Raw genomic sequence first — 27,389 nt, 5'->3', positions numbered from 1 at the left:
GGTTGTAGCTCCTGGGCTCTTCCTGCCCAGTAAGAGGGACAGAGGTGCAAGAGAAGAGCACTGCTGACCCCACTGGAACGTCACAGGGCTGTCCTAGACAATTGCAAAAGTCTCCAGAGCACAACAGCATCTATGCCGCACAAAGTGCAACAAATCCTCTGGTCCAAGAGGTCCAGAGATCCATACACACCCTGTTTTGTCCTTGCCAGAGGCATCAGCACTGGTCCCTTTGGTTTCCCCAAGGGCCGCCCCAGCTCCTGGTTGGAAGCAGGAAAGGCAGGTGTGGTAGACAATCACTGATAGGTAGTTAGCCAAGAAAATCCCTGGGCTTTGGGCTTCTTTCCCATTAAAAAGTGACCCCAATCCACCCATCCCCAGTTAACACCCAGCCTCAGGACATCATTTCAGAAATCTGCAATATTTTAACCAAAACCTACTAAGGCTGGCATTACTTTCGTGATTGCACATAGCTTCCTCCATCTCCAAAGCACAAGTATCTTTGTTAACGCTCAAGAACAGGCTCAAGCTCCTGCCTGTTCCCATCCCCTGTGCAGGTGGCATGGCCAGGGTGACACGATGGCCTCCCAGCACCCACAGCCAGAAGAGCTGACCCTGGATGGCCCAGCGGGACAACTGTCAGGAGCTGAGTGACAGGTCAGATGTACCAGCGAGATTTTTGGCACGGTTCATCTCATGCAGTCACCTAACGCGAGGAGAGGCGAAGTAAATGGGCTGGAAGCACTGGAACGCAAGGTCATGGCACAGAGTTGGGTTTTTAAAAGTCACCACTGTCCTCTCCAACACACGCAAAGGCTGGAGCAACCCCAGGCAGGCTCCGGGTTACCCTGGGAAGCGCCATCACTGAGGTGACAGCGCCCAGAATTGATTTGCGGTGTAGTCCAGTCGCATCAAGTGGTAATAAAACCATAAGTGGCTTCAGGAGAGCAAGCCCCATTCGCGTGAGATGAACAGCGGCTTTTAAAAAGATCACTAAATCCCATCAGTGCTCCATATACAAACCTCATTTATTTTGAAGGCTCCTGTTAAAGTGCCTTTTATTCCCAGCAATAGGCAGTTTTAAATTGCAAAATAACTTCTCGGATCAGCCAGCAACCGTCTTCATTCTCGCTGACCCACAGGGACAGAGGCAAAGGCCAGCCCCTTGGGGACAAGGGCTCTAGAACACTGTGTTTTGGGTGCCTGAAGGGGGTCTCCGGTGCCCCGGTGCAGGAGTGCCATAGTGTGCAGGGTCTCTGCTGAGCTGCCCAGGACGACTTCACCTTCCAGAGACCTGTGGGGATCCAGAGCAGGTCTCGTCCCCAGCAGGGAGGTGTCCCGGCGGGAAGCGTGCCGCAGCTGGTGGCTCAGGCGTCATGGTCGTCCGGGCTCAGTGTGCCGGTGTCGTGCAGCAGCGGCGTTGTCTCGGAGGAGGGGGGCGGTTGGCTCGGCGTGGTGGGGTGGCTCGGGCTCTTCTTGGTGGCGGTTCTCTGAAGAGGAGAGGACAGCGGTTACAGCCGCGCGCTCTGTGGTGGCACCGTGGTCACACACCACAGTGCGCAGGTGTCACCACATCCCCACTTGGGACATGTGTAGCCCAAACCTCTTGGTCTTTCACGTGGCCAAGAACCCTTTTCTGAAGTCTTCTAAAACCAAAGATTTGTTTGTCTCCTCCCCTAATAAAACAAAGTTATTTCCTTTCCTGCCCACTGATGCTTCTAACGCGCCCTGAACGCCCAGCCTGAAGAGCTGGGTCACCAAGTGGACAAAGTCAGCCTGCTGCACAGCATCAGAGAAGACTGGAAGGGAGATGGACAGCGTCTCCTCAGGGACACAACAGCTTGAAGACCCCTGCCTCCAGCTGCAGCAGACCCATCCCCAGTATAATGTTAAATGCAACCCTGAGGAAGGTGAAGGATGAAAGCTAGTGCCATCTGACACCAAGAGGAAGGCTCCTGCTCCACCTAAAGGCTTATGACTACACAATAGTTTGACCACCCTCAAAGATGAAGTGGAGCAGATGTGCTTTCAAGCAGATCATGTGGGCCCCCTAATCCTAAATCATGCAACAGAGACACCCATCTGTCCACCCGACCTGTCATCTAGAAACATTTGCTGCTTGCTGGGGACCTGGATCTGGGGTGTTGTGGAGGGACTGCGAGGCTTGTCCAACCCTTTGACTGTTACCCATTGCTTCTTCTGTGTGGGCACCAATGATACCACCAGGGCCACCTGGAAAGCATCAAAAGTGACTACAGAGCTCAGGTGGAGAGACAGAGTCATGGCAAAAAAAGATGACTGGCATTCAAAGATTACCTCCTCCAAGCTCAAGAGAGGGGCATCCCAGCAAGCATCCCAAGTAATGCAAAAATGCCAGCAGGCTGTGTGGATGAACAAGGAGCTCCTTGCCAAACTCAGATGCAAAAAGGAAGCATAGAGAAGGTAGATGGAGGGACAGGTAACCTGGCAGGAATACAGAGGACATGTCCCAGCATGCGGTTAGGAAAGCTGAAGCCCAACTGGAATTGAATCTGGGCAAGGACAACAGAGACAAGAAGAATGACTTCTGTAAGTACACAGGTGACAAAAGGAAGACTAGGTGACATGTGGGTCTGTTGCTGAATGAGGCAGAAGACCCCAGAGACCAGGAAGAAAGTCTAGAGCAAGGAAGACAGACCCTTTTTGGAAGAGGATGAGGTCAGGGAACACTCAAGCAAACTAGACATCCATAAATCCATGGACCCCAATGGGATGCACCCATGAGTGCTGAGGGAGCTGGCTGATGTAATTTTGTCCTGGTTTTGGCTGGGATAGGGTTAATTTTTTTCCTAGTAGCTAGTATAGTGCTGTGGTTTGGATTCAGGATGGGAACAATGTTGATAACAGCTGTTGATGAGCAGGGTTGATACTAAGCCAAGGACTCCTCAGTTTCTCATCATGCCTTGCCAACGAGGAGGCTTTGGGTGCACAAAAGATCGGAGGGGACATAGCCAGGACAGCTGACCCCAACTGACCTGAGGGATATTCCATACCATATGATGTCATGCTTAGTGTATAAAACTGAAGGGAGTTGGCCAAGGGCTGGTGGGCACAGCTCAGGGACTGGCTGGGCAGCAGGTGGTAAGCAATTGCATTGTGCATCACTTGCCTTCTATATTCTTTTATTATTTATTATTATTGTAGCTTCCTTTTCTGTCCTGCTAAACTGTCTTTATGTCAACCCATGAGTTTTATCTTTTTTCTAGTTGTTTCCCTCATCCCACTGCAGGGGAGTGAGCGAATGGGTGTGTGGTGTCGAGCTGCCTGCCAGGCTAAACCACAACACATTTCTGTGCCACTCTCCATAATCTTGGAATAATCCTGGCAATGGGGAGAGGTGCCCAAATACTGGAGTAAAGCAAGTGCCACAGCTGTCTCTAAGAAGTTAACAAAGGAGGACCCAGGGATCTGCCTCCCTTCAATGCCTGTGAAGGTGACTGAGTAACTAATTCTAGGAACCATTTGTAGGCACATGAATAACAAGAAGAGTCATCAGGAGTAGTCAGCATGACTCCACCAAGGTGAAAATCACACTTGACCAACCTGATAAACTTCTATGATTAAATGGCTGGCTTGGTAGATGAGGAGAGAACAGTGATGGTGTCTACCTGAACTTAAGTAAGGTTTTCAACACCATCTTCCATAAGATCCTCATAGAAAAGCCATGAAGTATGGGCTGGATGAGCAGACAGTGTGTTGGACTGAAAAACTTCCTGAACAGTCAAGCCAAGAGGGTCATGAGAAGTGGCATCACACCTAGTTGGAGGCCAGTAACTGGCATCGTGCATCAGGGGTTAATACTTGGTTCAACCCTGTTTAATATCTTTATTAACAATCTGCAAGTTTACGGATGACACAAAACTGTGAGGAGTAGCTGATACACCAGAGGGCCATGCTGCCCTTCAGAGGGACCTCAACGGGCTGGAGCAATAGGCTGGCAGGAACCTCATGAGGTTCAACAAGAGGAGGCTGTGCAGAGTCTTGCACCTGGGGAAGACCAACCCCATGCACCAGTACATGTCAGGGGCCACCCAATTCCTAAGCAGCTTGGCAGAAAAGGACCTGAAGGTCTTGATGGACACCAAGTTGGACACAAGCGAGCAGCATGCCCGTGAAGCAAAGGCAGCTAACTGCATCCTGGGCTGCATCAGGAGTCCAGCAAAGGGGCACTAAAATGATTAAGGGACTTGAGCACCTCTCATGTGACCAAAGCCCAAGAAAGCCCAGAGAACAGAAGAGGGATCTTAGCAATGTGTCCAAGTATCTGAAAGGAGGGTGTAAGTACAGAGCCAAGATCTTCTCAGTGGCGTCCAAGGACAGGACAAGAGCTAACAGGCACAAACTTAAACACAGGAGGTTCCATCTGAACATTAGGAAGCACTTTTTTTATACTGTGAAAGCTGTAAAAATTGGAACAGGTTGCCCAGAGAGGTTGGGGAATCTCCATTCCTGGAGATATTAAGAGGCATCTGGACATGGTCCTGGGCAACCAGCCCTGCTTGGGCATCGTGGGGCATGGACTAGATGACCTCCAGAGATCCCTTCCAACCTCAGCGATTCAGTGATTGTGACCCTGTAATACAAACCCAGATATTTTATACATCACAAATTCCCTCTTGAAAGCTTTTCCACTGGGGGTCCCTGCATGCAGGAGGGGAGTGAAACCCATTAGTTGATTACCTGTTACCACCATGAGTTTTTACCCATTCCAAAACTTACCTCTGGATCGTAAACACATGGAAAGGGAGGGAAATAGGCAAGAAAAGCATTTTCTTGCACCAATCCTACTTTTCATCCTGATCCCCACTGATATCATTAGGGCTGCAGACCAGGTACACCAAGAGAAACAATAAAAGTGTGTGCTTGCAGCGTGGTTAAGTGTATTAAGACATATAAATTGCCCTGAATAAAGCCATGAGATAACATCATTACATCAACGCTTGCCAAGAGGGCATGTCTGGTACCTGTGGGCAATAAACATTTCCATTTGATTGGTTTTAAGCGAAGTTGAATCAAATCGAGATGAGAGAAAAGCATGTTACCTTGGCTGGGTACCCACCTACAGTCTGGCTTCCCGCAACACCGTCCCCTTAACTGCAGGCAGCTTTTTGGCAGAGGTGGCCTGGTTGGCCTTATTACTGTCTGAGTTCTTTTTATTGCTACTCCCAAATAGAGAGCATTTTTCCTAGAAGACAATCAGGCTCGTTTATGGTGCACTTGGACACGAATTCCATGGGGGTTCCAATTTGAGGAGATTTTTTTAAAAAATCACTGTTTAACTAGAATCTAGTTATTAATGAAGATTCCAAAATTTAGGTTAAACTAAGTCCTATTTAAGATTTTGGTCAATGTCAAGCCAGTTTTAAAATGGTCTGTTTGCCTCTTAAATGCATCACCACCCAGGCTTTAGGCCATGTTAGCAGAGGAGAGCTACAGTGCTGTACCTGGGCACCTTTTTTCATGCCTGGACAGATTTATGCAGTTTTTAGAACTGTAGGTTAAACAGATGCATTTCAAACTGGCTCCACTATAAGCTAGACTAAGATTTAAGTCTTTCGCAGTACCTCATCTGGACTGGGTTTACAGCACACTGCTCCCTCCAGAAGCCAGAGGCACCCAAGATACTCCAAGGAGTTGGGCTCAGTGAGACCTTCACACTGGCAGATGGACATGTGAAGGGGGGAACAATGAGCCTGCTCAGCATCCCCCATGACATAACCCGTGACTTCAGGAGGGAGATGTGCATGATTAAGCAATCATTGCTGGATCAGCAACACTTCAATCAAACGAGGAACGCACCTTTGGCTGCAAATTGCTGTCTTCCCATTTACAAGCTCTTATCTGTTCATTAGGCAGACTTTCACGTGTTGTTGCAAAGCTTCCTCCGAGATTTATAGGGTAATTGAGGCTTTTTAATCACATTCCAGGTAGCCAGGCACTTCCCGCAATTGATTTTTAGTTTTAGCACTTCAAGACACTTTTGGCTGAGCACCCAGATACAGCTGGCTTACGCCTGGGTTTGGGATATTTTATAAGCAGATATCCAGTTGACTTGAGGGAATTTAAAATCCAGCTTTTCTTCCTGACAGTTCCTGGCATGGCTAAGGCTCTTTGATACCAGGAATTATGATTTGCACAAAGCAGGCTGAGGAAACGCCAGCCCAGGGCTGCACAAGGTCTTAGAAATCACTGTCCAGCAAATACAGACATTTTTCAGATGCAGAGTGAAGTCTGTTTGCCAGTAACCACTTGCATTTGCCGAGGCAGAGGGGCTCAGCACACAAAGCCTGACCAACCCGGGAGGGTTTAACGCTGAGCCCTCAGCCCTGCATCACTCGGACCCTGCAGGGGAGGGTGTGGAAGAACAAGGGGATTTTGGATCATGCGTTTAAGTCAATTAAGCAGTTGCAGGCTTGGTTAAAATCCAATTACGTGATACTCTGAGAACCCTGGTGCTATTTAAAGTGGGTTTGCATTAGTGTTTCCATAAGGGCAGTTACGGAGGCTGCACAAAAGCAGCCCCTCGCACATGCTCTCCCCTAAGCCCACTCTCATCCTAAATGTTGCCTTTTTATCCCCACAAGAAGCCTCTTCACTTCTGTAGCTTTAGATCCAGCTCAAGCCACCTGACTATAGTGCACAACTAAATAAGCTTGCTTTGCTATAGGTTAGGGAGCTAGATCTCTGCCTCGAGAGCTAAAGCTTTTAGAGAGCTTAGTGTTATCAGATGAATGTTTTGGAGCTGAAGTTATAGATCTCCATCAGGCATTTTAGCTGGTTTACATTGTCCTTACAGCTCAGACCAGACTCGTGCACCAACCGGGTGCCCTCGCTGCCCATCGCAGGCCAACTACTGCCCTGCTGACAGCTCCCTGCGGGCTCCAAAGGTCCTCACTTCCCAGTAAACCCAAAGGGTTTAACTTCCAGTGCTATTTGGAATAGTTTGCAGGGAAATAAGTGAGTTTCCAGGGAAAGGCAGGGTCTGGTCTGGGTTGAGAAGCAGCTACAGTGTCTGTGTCCCTTCTGCAAGAGCACAGTGACTGCATTTCCTTTGTGAACAAGCTATGCTCAAGTAGCTACATCCCCTCAAGAAGGCTCTGTTCAGATTGGAAAACACTGGGACTCTGCAGAGATGCAGATTCGTGCAATGGCACAGACCTGCTGCTTTCTCTGGAGGCTGGACTGATGAGCTGGGCTTGTTCTTTCATGAGCTGGATGAGCTGAGGAACACCTCCTACAGGAACCCACTTCCATCACTTGTGCACTGAGACGGCCAGAAATGTTTTTATGTCATCTACTTGCAGCCCAATGTCTTGGTGGCCAAGAAAGTCCTGCTACCATGTGCTGGCATCATTAGGATGTTGTTTGTGGCATCAGCCAATGTTTCCTCAGGCATGTTAGATTTTCAGCCCAATCTACATCATCTGATTAAGTCTGATTTGGCCAACAGCATTTCCCATTAGCCATCTGCAAGTTCTTACCTGACTCATTGCCAGGAGTACAACTGCTGAGATGATGAGCGGGACACTCAGCCCAAGGAAGATATACTGCAGGTATTCCAGCACGGATGGGATCAGCACCAGGTTGGTGTAAAACTGCCTCAGGACGGAGCCTTCGATGTATCCACTCTGCTCAAAAAAAGCAAAATTGTCAGTGGCATTTCCCTCCCATCCAGGGCCAAGACAGACCAGCTGGGGAACCCCTGTCTTACCACTTCCCAGCACAGATTAGGGAATTTAGGCCAGATTCAGTCAGGCTTTTACTAAGTAGCTGGAGTCGGCTGGGCATGCACACAGCTGCAGACTGCCCTCCCCAGCCCACAGCAGCACAGGGATGCTGGAGCTCCCTTCTGGGCCCTGTTTAACCCCGCATCTAGGACAGAGCCAGAGGTTTACCAAGTATAGTGCAGGGTTTGTTCAGCTCAGAGGGATTAATGACACAGCCAAGTATTACAAAGCCTTCTGTTGGGGCTTAATTAGTCTAGCTGGCTTAAGGCTTTATCCAAAGCGGAGTTTCCCCAGTGCTGGGTGATGGGGAAGCCGTTCCCCCTCGCGCAGGAGAGGCCCTGTGGAATCAGGTCACGGAAGGCAGCTCACCTCTCCAAACCACAGGAGTGGCAGGACCACCGGCTTAATCCTCCCTGTTTGTCTAAGGAGGAAGGAAAAGAAATATATACACACTTAGATTTCTGGTTGATCACGCCACAATTAGTGCCATAATTCCTCCTAAAGGGACAGGTCTGACAGACTGATAATGGCCAGGAAACCAGTACAAGGAGGTAGCAACTCCTGCTGTTTCAGTGAGCTGCTCCAACCTGGGCCTTTCATGGAAGAGCGGAGCTTACACTTCCATCGGTGCTTAGCCCCCTGACAACCGCAGTGGGTGCCACCCCAAAGCTGAAAGTGTCTTTTTGGACACAGGCTTCAACCGTCAACCCTGCAGGCAGATGTGATTTGTTCACCAGGAGGAACAGCCCGTGCATCGGCTGTCTGGTCAGCGGCAGGAACGCTGCAGGAGCCGAGCAAAGCGGCAGCCACATGCTGCTGAAGGACAGTGGCTGGAGGTCACCGGAATAGCTGACATGTCACCACATGAGCCAGCTGGCTGCTGGAACCACAACAACTGGTAATGTTAAAGCTACTTCATCTTTGGGGAAGGTAAATTAGTAAATTCTGCAGCGACCCCAGCATCAGCAGTACACCCTGCTCAAGGAAGGGAGATGGACGTTTCTAAAAGTTGAGTACTTACATGATACCCACCACCTGCTTTATGTACAGGTTCAGCTGGAGCTTGATGGAACAATTCATGGGAATGCCTGTCATCTGCATAGGAAGAAACCAACCAGTTCATCAGTAAAGCCAACATTTGGCTGGAGAGCTTCGCAGAAGAGCAACCCTTTGCTTTCCATCACAGCTGCTCTGGGTGCTCCCTAGGCAGGGTGTTTTAATACAAACTTCAGCAGTTTTCAAGGCGTGATAAGCCTCTTCTGTTGTTCATCCTACCAGCAGCAAGATGGAAACGCATCAATGCAAAGGACTCATGCAGACAGCAAAGTACGAAACACGTCTCAGAAATAGAAACCAACAGATACCACTGTTCAGCAACACCCTAAGACCATGAAAATAACACACTTCAAAGTTGGTCTCGTTGACACTCATTAAGACACTGGTTTCTCCTGACACTGCAGTTTTGCAACACACTTTTAAGGGCAGAGTTTTGTTGGATTGACCCTGTTTATGCTCAACAGGCTGCAGCTAGATAAGAGTATAGTTAACTGTACTGTTATCAGTAGATGTTTGATACTGTAATAAACTTAATTAGATTTTCCATAACTGCGATAAGTAAAGCAGAGAGAACCCAGTGCCTAGATGACAAGCACAGCTTACCTCACCTCAAAAGGGGAATGCGTTTCTTGCTTCAGCAAACATCACCAAACATTTGGAAAATCTGACAATATGCAATACACGCTATAGGTGGAAGATCCCAAAGTCCCCTCCCCACTAGCAGCTGGGACAACGATGGCTCAGGACACCCCATCTCATCACCACTGGAGGGGTGAATTCACCCTTATGCTGTAGATGTGAGAGGTGTAACACAGCAGCAGGCTGGCACAAAAGCCGACGGTTAGGTGGATAGGCTAAGAGATTGGAATAAGCCAGTCCAAAAATGGTGGTGATGGCTTCAGCTACATCATGGTCTTCAGGCTTTGCCAGTCATCTCTCATGGCAATACACATTTGCAGATTTGGGGCGTAACTGGGCTGCTGCTGGATACACCTCCTGGTGTTATAGACCTGAGTCAGGGAAAATAACTTGACTGTGCTTATCAAAACAATTACGCTTATCATTAGCTCTGCAATTCTCTAGATGCCAGGCTAATTATTCTATTAGTTTATGGCTTTGACATTTTTATCTGCACACGTCCTTGCCAGTCTTTGCACTATGGAACCTGCTCCAGTAAATGCCACGTGAGCAAAGCTACCAGGGAACTGGTGGCCGGGTCCCCTCCTCAGCCCAGGCTGAGCCCCCTCGGTGAGGCGAGGACCCCGGCGGGCTCCAGACTCACCGGGTGGATGTCAAGGAAGAGCCCATGCTTGTACTTGCTGGGCTGCAGACCTTCCACAGCGTTCAGCAGGCTCGGGTCGGCGTTGTAGAAGTGAGGATGGGAAATGAACATCGGTGCATCTGGATGAGAATAAAGACACCTTGAGCTCATCCAAAACCATCTGCAACTTGTTTTGTTGAGGTTTTTAAGCCATTGCAGCCCTTGTTTTGAATGGGCTTTTATACTTTTCTCCTCCCAACCAGAAAGCTCCTTCCCCAGCCCTTGCTCCATTGCTCTGGAGGGGTTCAGAGCTGTTATTAAGCCTCCCTCTTCCCCTGTGCACTACACAACACCGTCCTAACTCACTGTACCCAGACACAGGTTAGGACATGAAGTCCGAATTCTCACTCCTGTGTGGCCTGCACTTGGTGTCCAAAGCCAACATTTAATTTGGCAGGGCCTGCCCCTTCCTGCCCTCGCTCCCTTCTCAGCCCGGGGGGACGTAACGCTCCCACCGGATCCTTGGCCATCCCCACAAACACCACACTGTCACAGGGCTGAGGACCAAGGGGGCTTCAGGCACGTGGATCTTCCCTCTTTGTTGAGATGCCTGTGGGAATGCAAGCACAAATGCTGTACACCCAGGCCCCAGAGCTACCTATTAGCCCTCTGGCAGACAGCAGAGCCCATTTTGCGGCCACCCAACCTCATATCACATCCCCACAGGTCAATATTGGTATGACCGGGGAAAAGGGGAGGAAGGACTCACCGTGCCTGCAGGAACTGACGTTGAGGATGCCGGACTGCAAGCAGGGGCAGAAGCCCTCGTTGGGTGGATACTCTGTGCCATTGGCAAAGAGGGTTTTGGGTGCCACGAAGCGATAGGTGGGCACACCCTTGAACTTCCCGGACTGCTCGTACACCAGCGTCATGGATCTGAAAGGGTTCAGTGGAGAAGGATCAGGATTAGCCAACAGGTTCCCAGCCCAGAACCAGACTCTTATCTTGGCTGGATAAGATGCAGTTGCAACGTAACTTAGACTTTGAGATCAAGATAAACACTCAAAGCACTGCTTTGGATGGGGAATGAACATTTAAGCCATTTGCTTTCTATATTTTAAGCAGAGATAAAGGGTTAGTCAGGACTAGTTAAAGAGAGAAACCACAGGCTTAAGTCTGTTTGCAGTATCCAGATGAGATTTGTTTAAAGGCAACTAGTAACCCCCAGGGCCACTCTCCGAGAGATAATACTCGCTTTGTGCAAGCCTTGGCTCCGAGGTGGTCTGTCACAGGGGATGGACACTGGCTCAATATCTTTTGTGGCACAACTCCAGCATATCAGTTGTTAGGAAAGTGGAAAAGTTTACTACGTTATTCAGCAGGAATTTTTTCTTGATACAGCAGTGCTAGTAATGTTATACTGCATTATTTCTACCAGCTGGGCAGGATAGATGGCAGTTTCCAGGAGGGAAGTTTGCTGCCCTCCCCTCCAGCGAGGCTTGCAGGGGTGCACACAGCCTGGGCAGGCCAGGGAGATGCTCATCCCTGCAGCCGCCTTCTGACACCAGGACCAAGGATGGGGGATTCAGGGCACGTTCAGCAGTTACGTGCATGTCTCTTGGCCGTCCTCACCTTCCAGCAAGGAGGCAGAGGCTGCTGCAGCACATCGGCTGGGTCAAGCCTTGCCTGACTCGCACACAGGTACTTGCATCTCAGCATCAGCTGCACTTAGTGCAAACAGAGCAGGAGATGAACCCTGCATGCCCTGCAGCAATGCAGACAGGCGCTCTGCCTACCAGCTGGTGCTGAGAGTCCTTCCCAGCCAGCCCGGCTAGCAGAGACACTCAGAAATTAGGGGAGAAGAGACAGTGCTGCCTGGTGCCGAGGCAGAACCGCTTCCCTCAGCACTGCCCGTCTGGAATCTCCTGCACAAACACAAAACCAAGCCTGGTTTCCTTATGCCTTGCCTGGAAACACGCTCTGTTCCCTAGAAGACTTCTGTAGTTTTACAGAAACAGGTATGTGTATTTAAGCTTCGATTACTGGTAAACTTCCCTTTAAGTCCTTGGCTCCGGGTCATTTTGGTATTTGCTGATGTCCCTTTGTGTACAGAAATTCCTGCACTAATATGTGACTCAGCTGACTTCACTTGTTCTCTGTTCAACATGAGCACTTGCTTGTTTTGCAGCACTATCTACAAAGCCTGAATTAACATTATCTTCCCTAAGCTGGGGACAGGGTTTTGTGTCACTGCCAGACTCCTGGCCTCCCCTCCCCTGGAGTTTCCACACAGGGGACTCTGCAGGACACTCCAACCCTGTGTGACCAGCTAAGGTCAGAGCGTCTCACATAGGACACAAATGCTCAGTAATGCTTGAACTAGGCAGCAAAAAAAAAAGAAGCAGCCTGGAAATGGTGGCACAAGCGCCCCCAACATCATTTCTGCAGGCATTTAGTCAGCTGAAATGGTTCCACAATTAGCAACAGTTTCATTTCCTTATAACAACTCTTGCTTCTCCCTCTCACCTCCCACATCTTCTCTAGCGTGGTTACTTTCTACTGATTCAACATAGGCAAGTTAGACTTCTCCAGTGCTCTGGAAGGTATTTACGAACACCGCAAGATGCTGCTAATTAGACAGCTACACTGTTCGCAAAGCTCAGATGCTGCAACACAGAACTGCAGCTGAACTTCAACTACAGAAACGAGTCCTGAGCCCTCTGTGTCACTGCACAGCGACTGTGTGCGCACAGGATGAGCGTCACACCTCCTGCCACTTGCACAGGGACGAGCTGGCAGCTGTGGCCTCACCTGCAGGCATCAGGGCTGTAGAACTCCAGCGACGTCGGGGACATGAACGGTGGCCACATCTCCCCTGCTGTCCCATTGATCATGTTGCACTCGTTGCTGCGCCAGTAGTTCACCTATGGGACAGATGCGGAGAGAAGAGCTGAGAAGGACGAGCTTGCTGGAGAGTTGGCTTCCAAGAGCTTCCAAGATCCTTCCCATTCAAACATCTGCCCAGTTAATTGAAAAAATAGGACAAGATCCACCTGCCCCCAAGTGCTCCCGCAGTGGTTGATCTGTAGATTCAGTTGAGTTTAGTTAGGAGTGGAATTTCACAAGAGAAGAATAAGCACACCTTTAACAGGGGTATTTAAAATAATGCCTTAAACACTGGCCACAGGAGCCTGGGACTTCAACCATCAGAAGCAACCAGCTCCAACAGTGATTCAAGGGAGTCCAAGTGACACCAATGAGCTGAACTAAACCTTCAAGACAAGCCTCTTCTCACACAGCTGCCTCCTGGCAATTTGCTAGAACAGAAGCTGCAGCAGTTGAAGTCCCATACAAATTTTCCTTCAAACCTATCACCCAGAGATACAACAGCACCCAGAGCTTCCAGTTTATCTTGCTTTAGGTCAAGCATTGCCCCCGTATACGAGGTTTGCTGCCCAACACTTACCATCTTCAGCCCATTCCATGTATCCACCATGTGAACTCTGCTGATGTTCTTCATGCCCGTGTTCACTGTGAACAGTCCTGAACTGGAGCTGTTAAACTGCAGAGAGAAGAAACCCATTTTTACTCCACTATACACAGCAAGACTGCAACATGTTAATGACTTTGCATGCTTCATCAGCTCTAGGGGTACTTCACATACTATATGCTCCTGCATTTTAATATGCCAGCTGCCAGTGACAGCTTCCAACGCATGCGTTTCTGCTTGAGGAGAGAATTAAGGCAGCCTCACACAACCACCACCAGCTACACATGGCTGCTCCAAACAGTTTGTGAGAGGATTGAGCATCTGGGCTATCCACAAAACAAACATTGCTGTGATTTTAGTGTTCCCAACCAACAGTTTACTCACCTCTATAAATAAGCCAAATTTCCCCTTGAAAGGGATAAGGCCTGGGACAATCGCATTGATTGTGTCTACAAGAGGGTCGTCATACCCCCACATGATCTCCCCCACCGTCCGGTTCATGAACGCCTCCTGTCTCAGGCCAGCCAAGGCTCCGCTTAGTATAACCTTCACAAAGTTTGGCAGGTTTTCCATCATTACAGCTGCTCCCTGGGAAGAAAACAAACCTTTGAGATAAGAGCACCATCTTTACCAAAGATAAGCAATGCATCTTTGGTGTTCAGCAAGGTCCTTCTCCTGCACCAATCAATAGCCCTAGAGAAATCCTTTGGACAAACTGAGGTTCATTGTTTATCTCCAGTTAGGGAACAAAGCAGCTGAGGGCTCACAAGGCTTCATTTCACCTGGAAGATGCTCAGACAAGGTTGCAGATTCGAGCCCAGATGCTTTGCCAGCCCCTCTCCATGCTCTGTGTTTGGAAGGGCAACAGCCCAACACAACAACCAACACCCAGAAAGCAGAAAACTGCATTTTATAAGGTTAACCAACTGGTTGTTTGATTAGCCTTAAGGCCTACAAGAAAGTAAACCCGAGTCAGCATTTGGCATCAATGCCCTCCCTGCAAGCTCAGAAGTTGCTATCAATTTAGGGAGCACGTTCTTACCATCAACATAATGTTTGGTACAACAACATAGTCGTCTTCTCTACCGTTGGACAAGTCTGGCTGGAAGTAGAGTCTCCGGTACTCCAGGAAAGAGACGGTGTCATTGTCATGGAATGTGATATTTGTTTTATACCTGTACTCTCTGCAAAGAGATGGGAGAGATGATGGGAACCTTCCCCCATGCATTGGATTCTGCAGCGACATGCAGATACCAAGTGCTTCTTCCCAACTCACAACTCAGCTGATGAGAAGTTTGAGATAAAAGTATAAACATTCTCTGTCACTTTGCCAACAGCCACAAAAAGCCCAGTTCTGCCACAGAGACACCCAGCTAAGCTGATCTACACCAACCGCACAACAAAACAAGCTGTAGGACAGGAGAGGACCAAATGAGATGCCACAAGCCCCACCAGTGAGTCCACACTGGTTTGCCCCAGAGCTCCCTGATGGCTCCCAGGTTCAGGACAGCTTGATCCTCCACAGAACACTGTGGTTCTCCTGCTCCTCAAGGTTTTGGGCCATGCCATCTCTGCACCGCTCCCCTTCACTTCGTGCCGTGGGTCTCATGGGGCTGCAATGCGCCACAGTAGCATGAGGTTGTCCCCAGCACTGTGAGCCTGTTACAGCTCCCAAGGAAGCTGAAGCTCAACCCACCAGCAAAAACAAGGTCCTTTATTGTGAAGCCTCTGTTCTATGGCCCACATGAGGAAAGGGCACTAATCTTGCTCAGCGGGAACGCAAGAACACTAATAAGCTTTGCCCCCTTTGTTTATTCTTATTTACAGTAAGTGAGGCCTTTTCCCCAAGCCAAGTGACTAACGGGATCACAACATACAGAATCCACGTGGTTTTGTGGAGTGACCTGGCAAGCCCAGAGGAAACAAGGACATATACATACTGCCAGGTTTCCTCCAGCACTACTCAAACAGCTTTGGATTAAACCAGTAATCTTCCCACATGAGCTTGCTTAGGCTGCTGACCTAACTTTGCCTATGTATGTAGGCGCTACATGTGTTGAATATCTCTATTTATGGATAAGTTAAGTTAACACGCTCACCCAAACATCAACCATGGCTTCATTTTTCAGGTCCAGAGAAGCATCTGGGGCTTCAACCACCATCCCCAGCCATGGCAAATGCTTCACCCCTGCTGTAGGTGGGCCCGAGCAACTTCTAGTGCTCCGTACCAGTTCTTGTGACCAGAGCATTAATGTTAGGCAGATTCTGGGTCTCATGTTAGATAAGAGGTCTTAGGCCAATTCATGAAGTCTGGTATTGAGGTGACTCCAGCTCTGGCATTGGACTCTTAAATGCACAGTGAAGATGAAACAAGTCCACCCTGAAGATGGAGGGTTCCCACCATCACACCAACATCCTTCATGCCTGTGTTTGGACCATATCAACCCAGCTCTGGCTGCCCAACAGGTCCCAGCATGAGACTGAGCTCCACAACTCAGTGAAGCACAGACCAGCCTTACCACCCCGGTGGCCAAAGGTCCTACTTGTAGCTTTAGCAAGACCAGAGCAACTAGAGAACAACTGGGTCACTTTAAAATCCTGCTGGAGGAGTCAGCCAGAAGCCTGGCAGGCAGGATGGTGGTTGGGCTCACACATAGCTGGACCACAAGTGGCACCTGACCTGTAAACGTAGGGTCCGCGCTCGCTCAGCACCGGCTTCGCGCCCTGAAGGACCTCCTTGGGGTTCAGCACTTCGAAGAAGTGCACCGACAGGTAGAAAGGAACGGGAACGTCTTTCCACATGCTGAAGGAGATGCTGTTGGGGTCAATCCTGACGTTCTGCAAGAAGGGAGAAAAAAAATTAAGAAGTCAGGAGACACAACCTTCCGGCTCAGCAGCTGCAGCTGAGCACGTCCACCCTCAGCTCCACGGCAGGCCCAGCGAGGGCGGCAGCTCCCGTCAGCGCTCTCCAGCGGATCCAGGCGTTATGCAAACTGAAACGGAGCCAGATCTAGATAAGAAACTCCTATGCGCGAGGAAGCATCAAGTTCATGCCACGGGATATCTGTATTTTTTTATTCTGGCTCAGCATTGTAGATCCTCCCCATAGGATTTCGGGGCTGTTTTGATGTGCTGGAGGCTTGCTCCGCACTAGACAAGCCAGCACTGAATTATTCACGGCTGTGCGTGTTTGACTTGCCTGGCACAAACAACTCTGTCCCCAAGGCCACTGTGTGTCCACCAGCTGCGACAGCCCCGTGCAGCCAGGAGCTGGGAAAGGTGGCACCTTCATCTGCACAACTATTTGGGTACCAGCAGGGAGCATCCACTAGAAATGGCCTCAAGTTACACCAGGGGAGGTTTAGATTGGACATTAGGAACAATTTCTTCCCAGAAAGGGTTGTTAAGCACTGGAACAGGCTGCCCAGAGCAGTGGTGGAGTCACCATCCCTGGAGGGGTTGGACAGACCAGAGATGAGGGTCTCAAGGACATGGGGTAGTGCCAGAGTTTGGTTATGGTTGGACTCGATGATCTTGAGGGTCACTTCCAGCCAAAATGGTTCTAAAATTCCCGAAAAGCTGACAGAGAACTGGGATGTCCACCCAGCTGTGTCCAACAGCCCCATGCAGGACACCTTTGCCTTCTCTCAGCTGCCGTCCTGCTGTGATTCACAGCTGCTCATAGAGCAGGACAAAGGCAACACACAACTGTGGTGTCCGTATCACTGTCCCATTCGCTGGGAAGTGCCCGCAGAAGCCCAAACGTCACTTAAGCCGTCACCAGCTCCCAGCCCAGAAGCTGCACCTGGGCACATCCACCTCCGCTCCCTCCCGGGGGCTGCCCCAGGGACAAGAGCCTGTTCCTTCCTCAGCATTTACTAGGGATGTGTTCCAACACAAACTGCTTCCTCTGCAAGCACAAGACCTTGCGATGGTTAAGTAACCAAGCCAGCTTATGGCAGCGGGTTGGGTGCACTAATTGGTGAAGGCACGTGGGCATTACTCAGCTCCCCACCACAGCTCCCCTGCTCTGGAGCAGCTCCGTCTAACTGCACATGGATTTTTCTTCCACAGGGGGTTGAGAAGAAAAGCTGCCGGAGCCTTTCCTGCAATGCTTCATCTTTCTTTAGCCGTTTTCTGGCCAGATCATGCCATCCACAAGCAGCAGAGTTCGCAAGCCCATCACTCAAGCCCAGATCCTCCAAGCCCTACTCCTGAGCAGGTATCTCCACAGCTGTAACACACCTAGCAAGCCCTTCCACCAGTTAGAGGACAAGATTTGATTTAGCCTGTTTTATAATCCTCACTCCCAAGCGTCCAGTAGAGTAGGAATAGACACATCTCCTTTGTTTTACTTGCTTATTCTGCCTTGCACTTCCCAGATCCCTTGTTGCATATGCATTTATTTATACAATATGTACCCAGTTGGATGGAGCTGCATCGCAGCTCCCTGCTGCCTTTCTCAGCCCTTTCCCATCTGCACAGAGCAGCTCCAGGTACTCCACAGACACTGCTAAGTAAGATCTGCTTCACAGGGCAGCCTCAGAATTAAGCTACTTGTGGGTCAAAGCAAACATGGTCATGTGTCTGAAATAGAAATAGGAAATTTTTCAATTAGATGGGTTACGAAGTGTCACTGAGAGGTCTGACTCCTGATAACACCGATCTCTGTTCCTGAGGAACTGAAAGGAATCGGCTACGGCTCATGTCCTCCAGACGGGACCATTGGAACAGCAGCTCCATCAGCAGTGCCCAAATCCTGCTTCTCCAGACCCAAGACCAAACAAGGTCTTTTCTCGTCCTCTGTTCCCACTGCAAGTTATTAGGAATTAGCTATTCAGGTAGAGAGAATCAGGACTGGCTAAAAAGAGGACCGAAATATTTTTGCACCAAAAACGTCACTCCTGTTCTGCCATTCAGCCTTTTATTTATAGGTACCAGCTCCTGACATCCATGAAAGTGAACAAAGATTGACTTTTACTGCTTAAGCCACAGGACTGTCTGGCTTCGCCCAGGCAGCAGCACTTCCAGAAGACACACTTCAGTAGAAGTTCATTTTTGGCAAAGACTTTGCATCACATCTGACCACAGCCATGGGCTACAGAGTGTCTATTCACCACTTCCATCAGGAGCACGTCTCCAGGGGCTGACCTGGGTACGTGCAAGCCCAGAGAAATGCCTGGATGGGGGTAACGTCTCCTTTGGGCAGGGAGAAAAAGACTTGGCTAATTGTGGGACTGAGCCAATTGGTTCGTTACAGCAGAATAACTGATGTCCCAACAGCGAGGACAGTAACACTTGTTACCAAGATTGTTCAGTAAACGCTGCACAGACCAACAACTCTGTCCCCAGCCCCACATCTTAACCACGGGGGACAAACACTCCTTTGGCCTCAGGACCTCTCTTGTGGATGAGACATGTCTTCAGAAAGGCATCTCTTTAGGTTTTCGGGTTAGGAGGAGAGGAGGTTGGTCCATGCACAAGGCTCCTTCAGCACTCCTGCACATGGTCTGTCCCATTTCCAGTTTGGAAAGCGTCTCAGCAGAGTACCTGTGAGCCGGGCAGCCTGCACGCCTACCGATGGAAGGAAGAACGGGCGCTGCGGGTAAAGGCAGCAGGGTCTGGAGGAAGGGCTGGTGCTCAGGGCAGTGCGCAGCCCAGCACCACCAGCACCACCACCCCAGCCAACTCCAGCTACACAAAAAAACCCCTTGCTAATCAGGGATGGGAGCCTGCTCAACCCAGCGGTGTTTGCTGGAACATCCAAAGCCCGGATTTGCCCACATGAAGCTTTTGAGGCCGCTCAAAGCTGCAGCAGCGACACTGAAGCAGAGACCCTTGGGTGCTCAGCTGCCTCGCACTTCTCTGGATTACACGATATATGGAAAACATGCACACACACTGGCCCAAGCACACAAACAACCATCACCTCTGCACCTTGCACCGGGCCCTGGCCGCACACCAGCCCCACACCAAACCCCCAGCCGTGCTCCAGCTGCAGCACCCCCCAGTTGGCATCACCATCACCCCTGCACCCTGCACCAGCCCCACACCAACCCCCAAAACGTGCACCGGCTCCAGCACCCCCCACCCCGCACATGCCCCATCAGCTCCGCACCGCGTCCCAGTTGCACAGCAGCCCCGTACCGAGCCCCCAGCAGCTGCAGGGCCGCCCCCCGCCTCCCGTGCACCCAACCCCCCCCGGCCCCGCTGACCTTGATGACCTGATCCTTGACGATGATGGGCCCCACCACCAGCAGACAGACCCCCAGGAGGGCGCAGGCCGCCCCGGCCACCCCCAGCCCCACCGCCACCCTGCGCCGAGCCACGGCCATGGCGCGGCAGAGCCAACCGGAGCAGCCCCGCCGCCCCGGCCGCCGCTTTATGCCCCCGCGGCCCGGCCGGGCCCGGCCCGGCGGAGGAGCAGGCGGGCGGGGGGCGGAGCGGGGCCGGGACCGCCCCGGGGACCCAGCAGCGCCGGCCCCGCCCGCTCCGCGCAGCCGGGTGGGGAGCGGGGAGACCGCGGAGAGGCGTGTGGGGGTAAACACAGAAACGTATTAACAGAGAAAAATATGTAGATATGTGTGTATATACATTGACCCAGGCCACCGCTGGGAGGGGAGGGTCCCTCTGTGGCCACCGCGTTAGCAGGGTGGGTGTGAGCCTGTTGGCGCAGCAGGTATTTGGTGTCACTAGAAAAGGGACAAGTGTTAGAAGCCAGTTTAGCTCGTTCCCACATTTAACATCTCCCGTGTGAGGAAAGGCTGGGGGAGCTGGGGCTCTTTACCTTGGACAAGAGGAGACTGACGGGTGACTCATTCATGGTTATCAATATGTAAAGAGTGAGTGTCAGGAGGATGCAGCCAGGCTCTGCTGGTGACAACCAGGGACAGGACAAGGGGCAATGGGTGCAAACTGGAACACAGGAGGTTCCACTTAAATTAGAAGAAACTTCTTTCCAGTGAGGGTGGCAGAGCCTGGCCCAGGCTGCCCAGGGGGTTGTGGAGTCTCCTTCTGTGCAGACATTCCAACCCGCCTGGACACCTTCCTGTGTAACCTCATCTGGGTGTTCCTGCTCCATGGGGGGATCGCACTGGATGAGCTTTCCAGGGCCCTTCAACCCCTGACACTCTGGGATTCCCTGCTCAAAGGGGATGTGCCCCTGCCTGTGCGTTTCTCCATTTGTCAGCACCTGGTGACACCAGGCTTGACCCCAAGTGCTCCCTGAAAACAAAACATCCATCACCTCCTTCTAACCTGCCTGCTTTTCCAGGAAATTGGGCGTTTTGTCTATCCTGTGCATCTACAGCGGCTCTGAATAAAAGCCTGGTTGAGGCTCATCCCTAAAAGCGTCTAAGTCAGCAGAAATTTTTTAAAATCAAGAGTTCAGTTTGTGGCAGCCTATTTTTAAACTGTTCTGTGCATCATCTTGCTGTCTGAACTGGAAGCTGACCTGAGCCAAAGGGTTTTGAAACTGGAGCACACCTACCTGCAAACCGCTGTCTCCAAGACATGACATGTGGATCGTGTTGCTTGTGTTTAATTGCTGCAGTGATTGACACATCTGTCATGAGAGGCAGCTGCTGGCCGGACCCCATTTCCCCAGCAGCAGAGCCCTCAGCCCCAGCACAAAGTGCCATGTTTTCTTTTAAAACATTTTGCTGGTAACAAATCCTGCAATAAACCCCGGCGGCATTCAAAAGCTTCTTCCCATCCAGCACAGATCTGCACCACCCAAACTCATTCCTTACAGGGCCACAAGGCACTAAAACCATATTCCACTACTCTTAATCAAGAATTAACAAGCAGTGTTACTTCAGCCAAATCCTATCCCACCCTTCTAGTCTGCACAGTGCAAGGCCACTTCGGGTCCCACTGAGGTCAGTGAGGAGCTGAAACCTCCAACTCCCACCACCTCCCCTTTGAAAGAAAAATCATTCCACCACCCTTATAAAGTGTTACCTGTTTTGTTTTGTCTGTTTGTTTGCTTTTTGTTTGTTTTTACACTGTTCATCCTCCCCCTTTCCTTCCCCAGCCCAGTGTGGTTAACTGCTCACAAGCTCCTACATTCAGCACCCTCCACCACAAAATACTTAAGCAGAGATTTCCCTTTCAGCCAGTGTTTTTACAGGATAAGGAAGCAGTTCTGTGAGATTTATGGCAACTGCCGGAGCAGGCTGCCAGCCCTTGATCAAACTGCAGAATCACCCTTTTTTTAGCTGTTGCTGTGAATGCAAAAACCCCAGGGGAGGGATCTGCCAGTAACTGGCCAAAGCAGCACAAGCAAAGCCCCCCAGCTGAAAACCAATGGCAGTGTCACATCCTCCATGTGCTTATACAACCTCAACAGCTGCACGACATCTGCAGGCTGGCACTGAACTCCAGCCAGTTACAAGAACGCTTACACAACCCCAGGAAACCGCAGCTGAAGGAGCAGTTGTGCTTGCCAGGCACATGAAAGCTTTGTGTAAGGCGGTTTTGCAACACCTTTGTCTGAAAACTTACGTAATTACATTTATTGGACAGCCAGACTTGGCCAATGGCATAAATAGGTGTTCACAGAACTCAAGACACAGACTTCTGTGGATGCAACAACTTTATTGGAATGAACAAGTGCAGACAAACTTCTACTTGGAACCAACAACCAGCTAGTTCAGTTACCACCCCTGAGGCGCAGCACGAGATGCAGAGTAGACTCCTTCTGGATGTTGTAGTCGGACAGGGTGCGCCCATCTTCCAGCTGTTTGCCAGCGAAGATCAGCCTCTGCTGATCAGGGGGAATGCCCTCCTTGTCCTGGATCTTGGCCTTCACGTTCTCAATGGTGTCACTGGGCTCAACCTCAAGGGTGATGGTCTTGCCAGTCAGGGTCTTCACGAAGATCTGCATGCCACCCCTGAGGCGCAGCACGAGATGGAGAGTGGATTCCTTCTGGATGTTGTAGTCAGACAGGGTGCGCCCATCTTCCAGCTGTTTGCCAGCGAAGATCAACCTCTGCTGATCAGGAGGAATGCCCTCCTTGTCCTGGATCTTGGCTTTCACATTCTCAATGGTGTCACTGGGCTCAACTTCCAGGGTGATGGTCTTGCCAGTCAAGGTTTTCACAAAGATCTGCATGCCACCTCTGAGACGTAGCACCAAGTGCAGGGTGGATTCCTTCTGGATGTTGTAGTCGGACAGGGTGCGTCCATCTTCCAGCTGTTTGCCAGCAAAGATCAGCCTCTGCTGATCAGGGGGAATGCCCTCCTTGTCCTGGATCTTGGCCTTCACATTCTCAATGGTGTCACTGGGCTCAACTTCCAGGGTGATGGTCTTGCCGGTCAGGGTCTTCACGAAGATCTGCATCCCGCCTCTGAGGCGCAGCACGAGATGGAGAGTGGATTCCTTCTGGATGTTGTAGTCGGACAAGGTGCGCCCATCTTCCAGCTGTTTGCCAGCGAAGATCAGCCTCTGCTGATCAGGAGGAATGCCCTCCTTGTCCTGGATCTTGGCCTTCACGTTCTCAATGGTGTCACTAGGCTCAACCTCAAGGGTGATGGTCTTGCCAGTCAAGGTTTTCACAAAGATCTGCATGCCACCCCTGAGGCGCAGCACGAGATGGAGAGTGGATTCCTTCTGGATGTTGTAGTCGGACAGGGTGCGTCCATCTTCCAGCTGTTTGCCAGCGAAGATCAGCCTCTGCTGATCGGGAGGAATGCCCTCCTTGTCCTGGATCTTGGCCTTCACATTCTCAATGGTGTCACTGGGCTCAACCTCAAGGGTGATGGTCTTGCCAGTCAGGGTCTTCACGAAGATCTGCATTTTGCTCTGGAAGAGATAAAATCATGGAACTTAAGTCATTCTTCCCCGCGCTCCCATCGGAGCCGCTCCCAGGCCGGGCTCCCCCGCGGCAGCGCCGGCCCCGCCCCACGCCCCGTGACGTCACAGCGGAGGACTCGCCCACGAGGGGGCGGAGCCACCCCCCGCTTCTTCTTCCCGCCCACGGCGCGCGCGCCCGGCTCCATCTTGAGAGGCCGCTGCGCCTGCGCGGCCGCCATTTGCCGGCAGCTGCTCGTACCCTCCTCTCCCGCCCATCTCCGCCGCCGCCTCGCGGTTATGCCGCTAAGTTAGAGGAAAACGTTCCAGCCCAGGGCCCGCCCGCAGCCCGCCATCTCCTCAGCCGCATCCCCTTCCCCCTCCACCACCCCCCCCACACATACACCGCCCGAGCACGCAGCTCAGCCCTGCTGCCGCCGCCACAACGGCCCTACCCGCCGCTTTCCCCGCGGATGCAGAGCCAGACCGAGGGACAGCGCACTCACCGCAGCGCTCACACGCCAAGCCAACACCACAGACACCACCGGTACTCAAATATCTACGACTGCACGACCCGTGCCCCTCCCACTCCTTATATAGTATCGTCGCTCCGCCCCCGCCGTTGAGATCACTCCGCCAGGCACTATTTTTCTTGTAGCGCCGCAGCTCTCCTGTGTGGGTGGAAGGGAGCAAGGTTCGGCAGCGCGGAGGAATCAGGCTTGGCAGGGGGCGCTGAGTCACAAAGCGGCACGGAGGAAAATCTGTCGTGGAACCGTCGGAGCGGGGTCGCTGTGGTGCCTGAGCCAGACGAGCCTTCGGAGTGTATGTCTAAAGCGTCTTGTCTTATGTTTTATTCAGGGATTTAAGCCCCTACAGTTGAGTCCCTGTTTGAAAAGCGCCTCCTTGATTTTTCCCTGGGGCAGGATGAGGGGCAGTTCTGCCTGTGGGCCTTGCTGAGAGGCAGGCTCTGAGGTGTGTGTATAGTGACTGTATGTGTGTATACATGCACATCTAAAGTGGAGTATATATCTGAGATAAAATGGAGTTTATAACTCAGGACTGAGGCCTTTCCACTGGAGGTAAAATCAGTCAGAAATTAAAATAATAATGCCTATTTCTTCCTGTGTTCTCACAGAGCATCTTGTGGTAGATCTGAGTTGGCTCCCGTGCTGTCCTGGTTAAACCATCCAGCAATTCGAGGGCAGCACTGAGAACAAAATGGGGCTTTGTTTGCAAGATGGGCGAGATTCCATTCGGTTCAATCCACCTACAAAACCCTGCGGTTGGTGGCACCCGAGAAAAAACGCTGCCTGCTAAAAACATGATAACAGCCACAGCAGCGAGGAGCGCAGGCCCAGCAGCAGCTTCGTGATCAGTTTGAGGGAAAACTTTTGCTGACACATGGAGCTGTTTATGGGGGGAAAGCTCTGAGGAGCTTCTGCGTTGAGTTTGTATTAAAACTCAGTGTTGCGATAGTAATAACAACCGCAACCACTATTAAAGTATTTTGCTTTTTTCTTAGGTTAGAATCGTGCTTATATTGCGTGCGTTTGGAATTGTATAGATGTAAAAGATTGGAATTGCCTTTGAGATTTAGGTCTTTCCTTATCTCAAAGTAAGGATGGTAAGCTTATTCTTTTAGTTACAGAGTGAGGACTCGGGACTGAAAATAGTCAAAAAAGCATATGGCAATGTATTGCATGACAAGATGGATTTTTTTTAGCAAGAAGAAATTAAGGTGATGCAGTGTTGTTCTTTGTCTAATTAGGGTGGGCAGCCAGCCACTGAGCATCCTGAGGTAACAGACCGTGACCACCGACCAAGACTGATTTTATGTGCCCAAAAGCATCTCTTTGTGAGTATTATTACAAACTGTCTGGGGCAGGGACTGTCTCTTTCTTATCTTAACGTGCAGAAGTTCAGCGGTCCAGGGAGAGGTTTACAACAGGGATGTTCACACTTCACCAGTGCTGTGGCCAAACATTTGGCTCAAAATAGCAACTAGAAGGAACACCAGGAAATAAACATCACAGGGAGTGTTTTAACGGCCTTGGCAGGAAGCGTCATTTTACATCTGTCACTAGTCAGCTCTCCCTGCCAGAGCGAGCTGGATCTGCTGGTGATAACGGTGCAGATAAAACAGAAACCACTGGCTTGCACAGCGCCAGCTCTGCCTGTTTCTGGGGTGTCAGGGTTAGCAGAGCAGGAACCCTCCATTTCAGCGTTTGGTGCTTTTTTCCTCCCTCTGGGCCACTCTGCATCTGCAGGGTCTTAGTGTGTGAATGCAATATCCAGAGAGACAGAAGGATCTTGTGTGTTTGCACAGTCCTGAGGAGAAACAAGTGACAAAAAAAGCCATTTTTTGCTACTGGGGAACTGCCACTGTGGGCAGCACGTTCACGGTGCAGATTTCTGTTGTTTAAGCCTGGATTAAAAAAAACCATCAGGAGGTTAAAAAAAAAAATATTAAGTAAACAAAAAAGACAGTGGAGATGCCGGGGATTGAACCCGGGACCTCATACATGCAAAGCATGCGCTCTACCGCTGAGCTACATCCCCTTGCGCGGAGATTATTTTCCTGCTTGCTGGCCAGGTCCGCACTCGGCGGGGCCACGCTGCCCGGTGAGTCCCTCACTGGGGTGACCGGGGCAGCGCCGAAGGGAAAAGACACCAAGAGGGGACACGAGCAGCCGGTGTCCGGCGGTGAACTTCACACAGCCCTTAGGAGCATGGGAACGCTCTGCGTGCGCAAACACAAAACTCTGCCTTTTTTGTTGTTGTTGTTTTTCCCTCCTTTAGAAATCAGAAGATTTCTTGACGGGAAAAAAAAAAACAAAACCAAAAAAAAGGAATAAAAAGTTGCGCAACCTCCCCGTCGGGGAATCGAACCCCGGTCTCCCGCGTGACAGGCGGGGATACTCACCACTATACTAACGAGGACGGCTTGGTTAAGCGTTTTGCCACCTCGTTCCGTGTCCGAGACGCCCGTCGCGGGAAAGCGATTTTTGCTGCAAAACCTCGGCACGCGTGACCGCCTGCGGTGACACCCGCGGTAAGAGCCCCTTTCCCGGCACGGGGACCGCGGACCGGGCTTCCCGCTGCGCTCGGCGGCAAAACGACCCGCCATTACCCGCGGGGTACATGGAGGGAAAAAGCTCTGCCGAAACCCGGGATCGAACCAGGGACCTTTAGATCTTCAGTCTAACGCTCTCCCAACTGAGCTATTTCGGCGCGCAAAATCCCCCACGCTGGCTGCGGACACGACCCCGCCCAGCGTACCCGTGGGTGCCCGCGGTCTCGGTGTGTTTCTGCCCACGCGATTCAGGGTTTCACCCCGCGGAGGCAGCACCCGGTTCCTGAGTCGCTCAGAGTTTTCGCCCCCCCTTGCCTTCGCACACGCTTTCCAATCCCCTGCAAACCAGGGATTGGACCCCAGGCAACCCCAAAAATACCCGCAGCAGCAGGGGGGTGCTCGGAAGGCACCGCGGGGAGAGAGGCAGACCGCGATCCCCCCTCCTTGGCACAAAAAAAGCAGCTTTGTCTGGCGGTCCCATCGCTCCACCGCCGCCTTCCGACACAACTCTACGCGGAGGCCGCCCGAGGAAAACGGCAACCGGGGAGTAAAACATGTAACCTCCCCGTCGGGGAATCGAACCCCGGTCTCCCGCGTGACAGGCGGGGATACTCACCACTATACTAACGAGGACAGGCACAGGGAAACTTTTTCCCGCCTTCCACTCGGAGGCCTCAGCGCGTCCCTCAGCGCGGGAACAGCCGCACACCCCGCGGCAGCTGCCGGTGCGGAACGCGGGATGCGCGGAGCGGGAGACGGCGCGGATAGACGACGTGGGGCGGCCCGGCGGTCAGGGCTAGTGTGCGGCGAGGTGTGCCGCTCAGATAAACCGTGTGGAAACCTTGTAATAGTAAGGGGATGTAGCTCAGTGGTAGAGCGCATGCTTTGCATGTATGAGGCCCCGGGTTCAATCCCCGGCATCTCCACTTTTCTGTATTATTTTCGGTTTTTTT

At 51.3% G+C, this 27,389-nt stretch overlaps 2 protein-coding genes across 3 annotated transcripts; both read right to left on the bottom strand.

The window, feature by feature from the left end:
• Positions 1 to 787: 787 nt before the first annotated feature.
• SCARB1 (scavenger receptor class B member 1) lies at positions 788 to 19,905 on the bottom strand (the record flags this gene model as incomplete). Its single annotated transcript, XM_080355455.1, has 12 exons — positions 788 to 1,487; positions 7,518 to 7,664; positions 8,133 to 8,184; positions 8,785 to 8,858; positions 10,102 to 10,220; positions 10,850 to 11,016; positions 12,892 to 13,004; positions 13,547 to 13,642; positions 13,955 to 14,158; positions 14,613 to 14,754; positions 16,251 to 16,408; positions 19,786 to 19,905. The coding sequence occupies 12 exons, from the start codon at positions 19,903 to 19,905 to the stop codon at positions 1,365 to 1,367; spliced, it is 1,515 nt and encodes a 504-aa protein (XP_080211581.1). The 3' UTR covers positions 788 to 1,364.
• A 2,243-nt stretch (positions 19,906 to 22,148) lies between these two features.
• UBC (ubiquitin C) lies at positions 22,149 to 23,979 on the bottom strand. 2 transcript variants are annotated; one of them, XM_080355089.1, is made up of 2 exons: positions 23,870 to 23,979; positions 22,149 to 23,375 (listed from the first exon to the last, which is right to left on the bottom strand). In XM_080355089.1, the coding sequence occupies exon 2, from the start codon at positions 23,367 to 23,369 to the stop codon at positions 22,224 to 22,226; it is 1,146 nt and encodes a 381-aa protein (XP_080211215.1). In that variant the 5' UTR covers positions 23,370 to 23,375; positions 23,870 to 23,979; the 3' UTR covers positions 22,149 to 22,223. The 2 variants fall into 2 exon arrangements, with proteins under 2 accessions (XP_080211215.1, XP_080211216.1); XM_080355090.1 differs by having other exon boundaries at positions 23,819 to 23,939.
• Between the last annotated feature and the right edge of the window lie 3,410 nt (positions 23,980 to 27,389).

The sequence above is a fragment of the Nesoenas mayeri genome (assembly GCF_963082525.1).
Source record: "Nesoenas mayeri genome assembly, chromosome: 17".
In the NCBI taxonomy this organism is placed as follows: domain Eukaryota; kingdom Metazoa; phylum Chordata; class Aves; order Columbiformes; family Columbidae; genus Nesoenas; species Nesoenas mayeri.
Note: the sequence above shows the minus strand (reverse complement) of the source record. Positions and strands in the feature narration are given on the sequence as shown.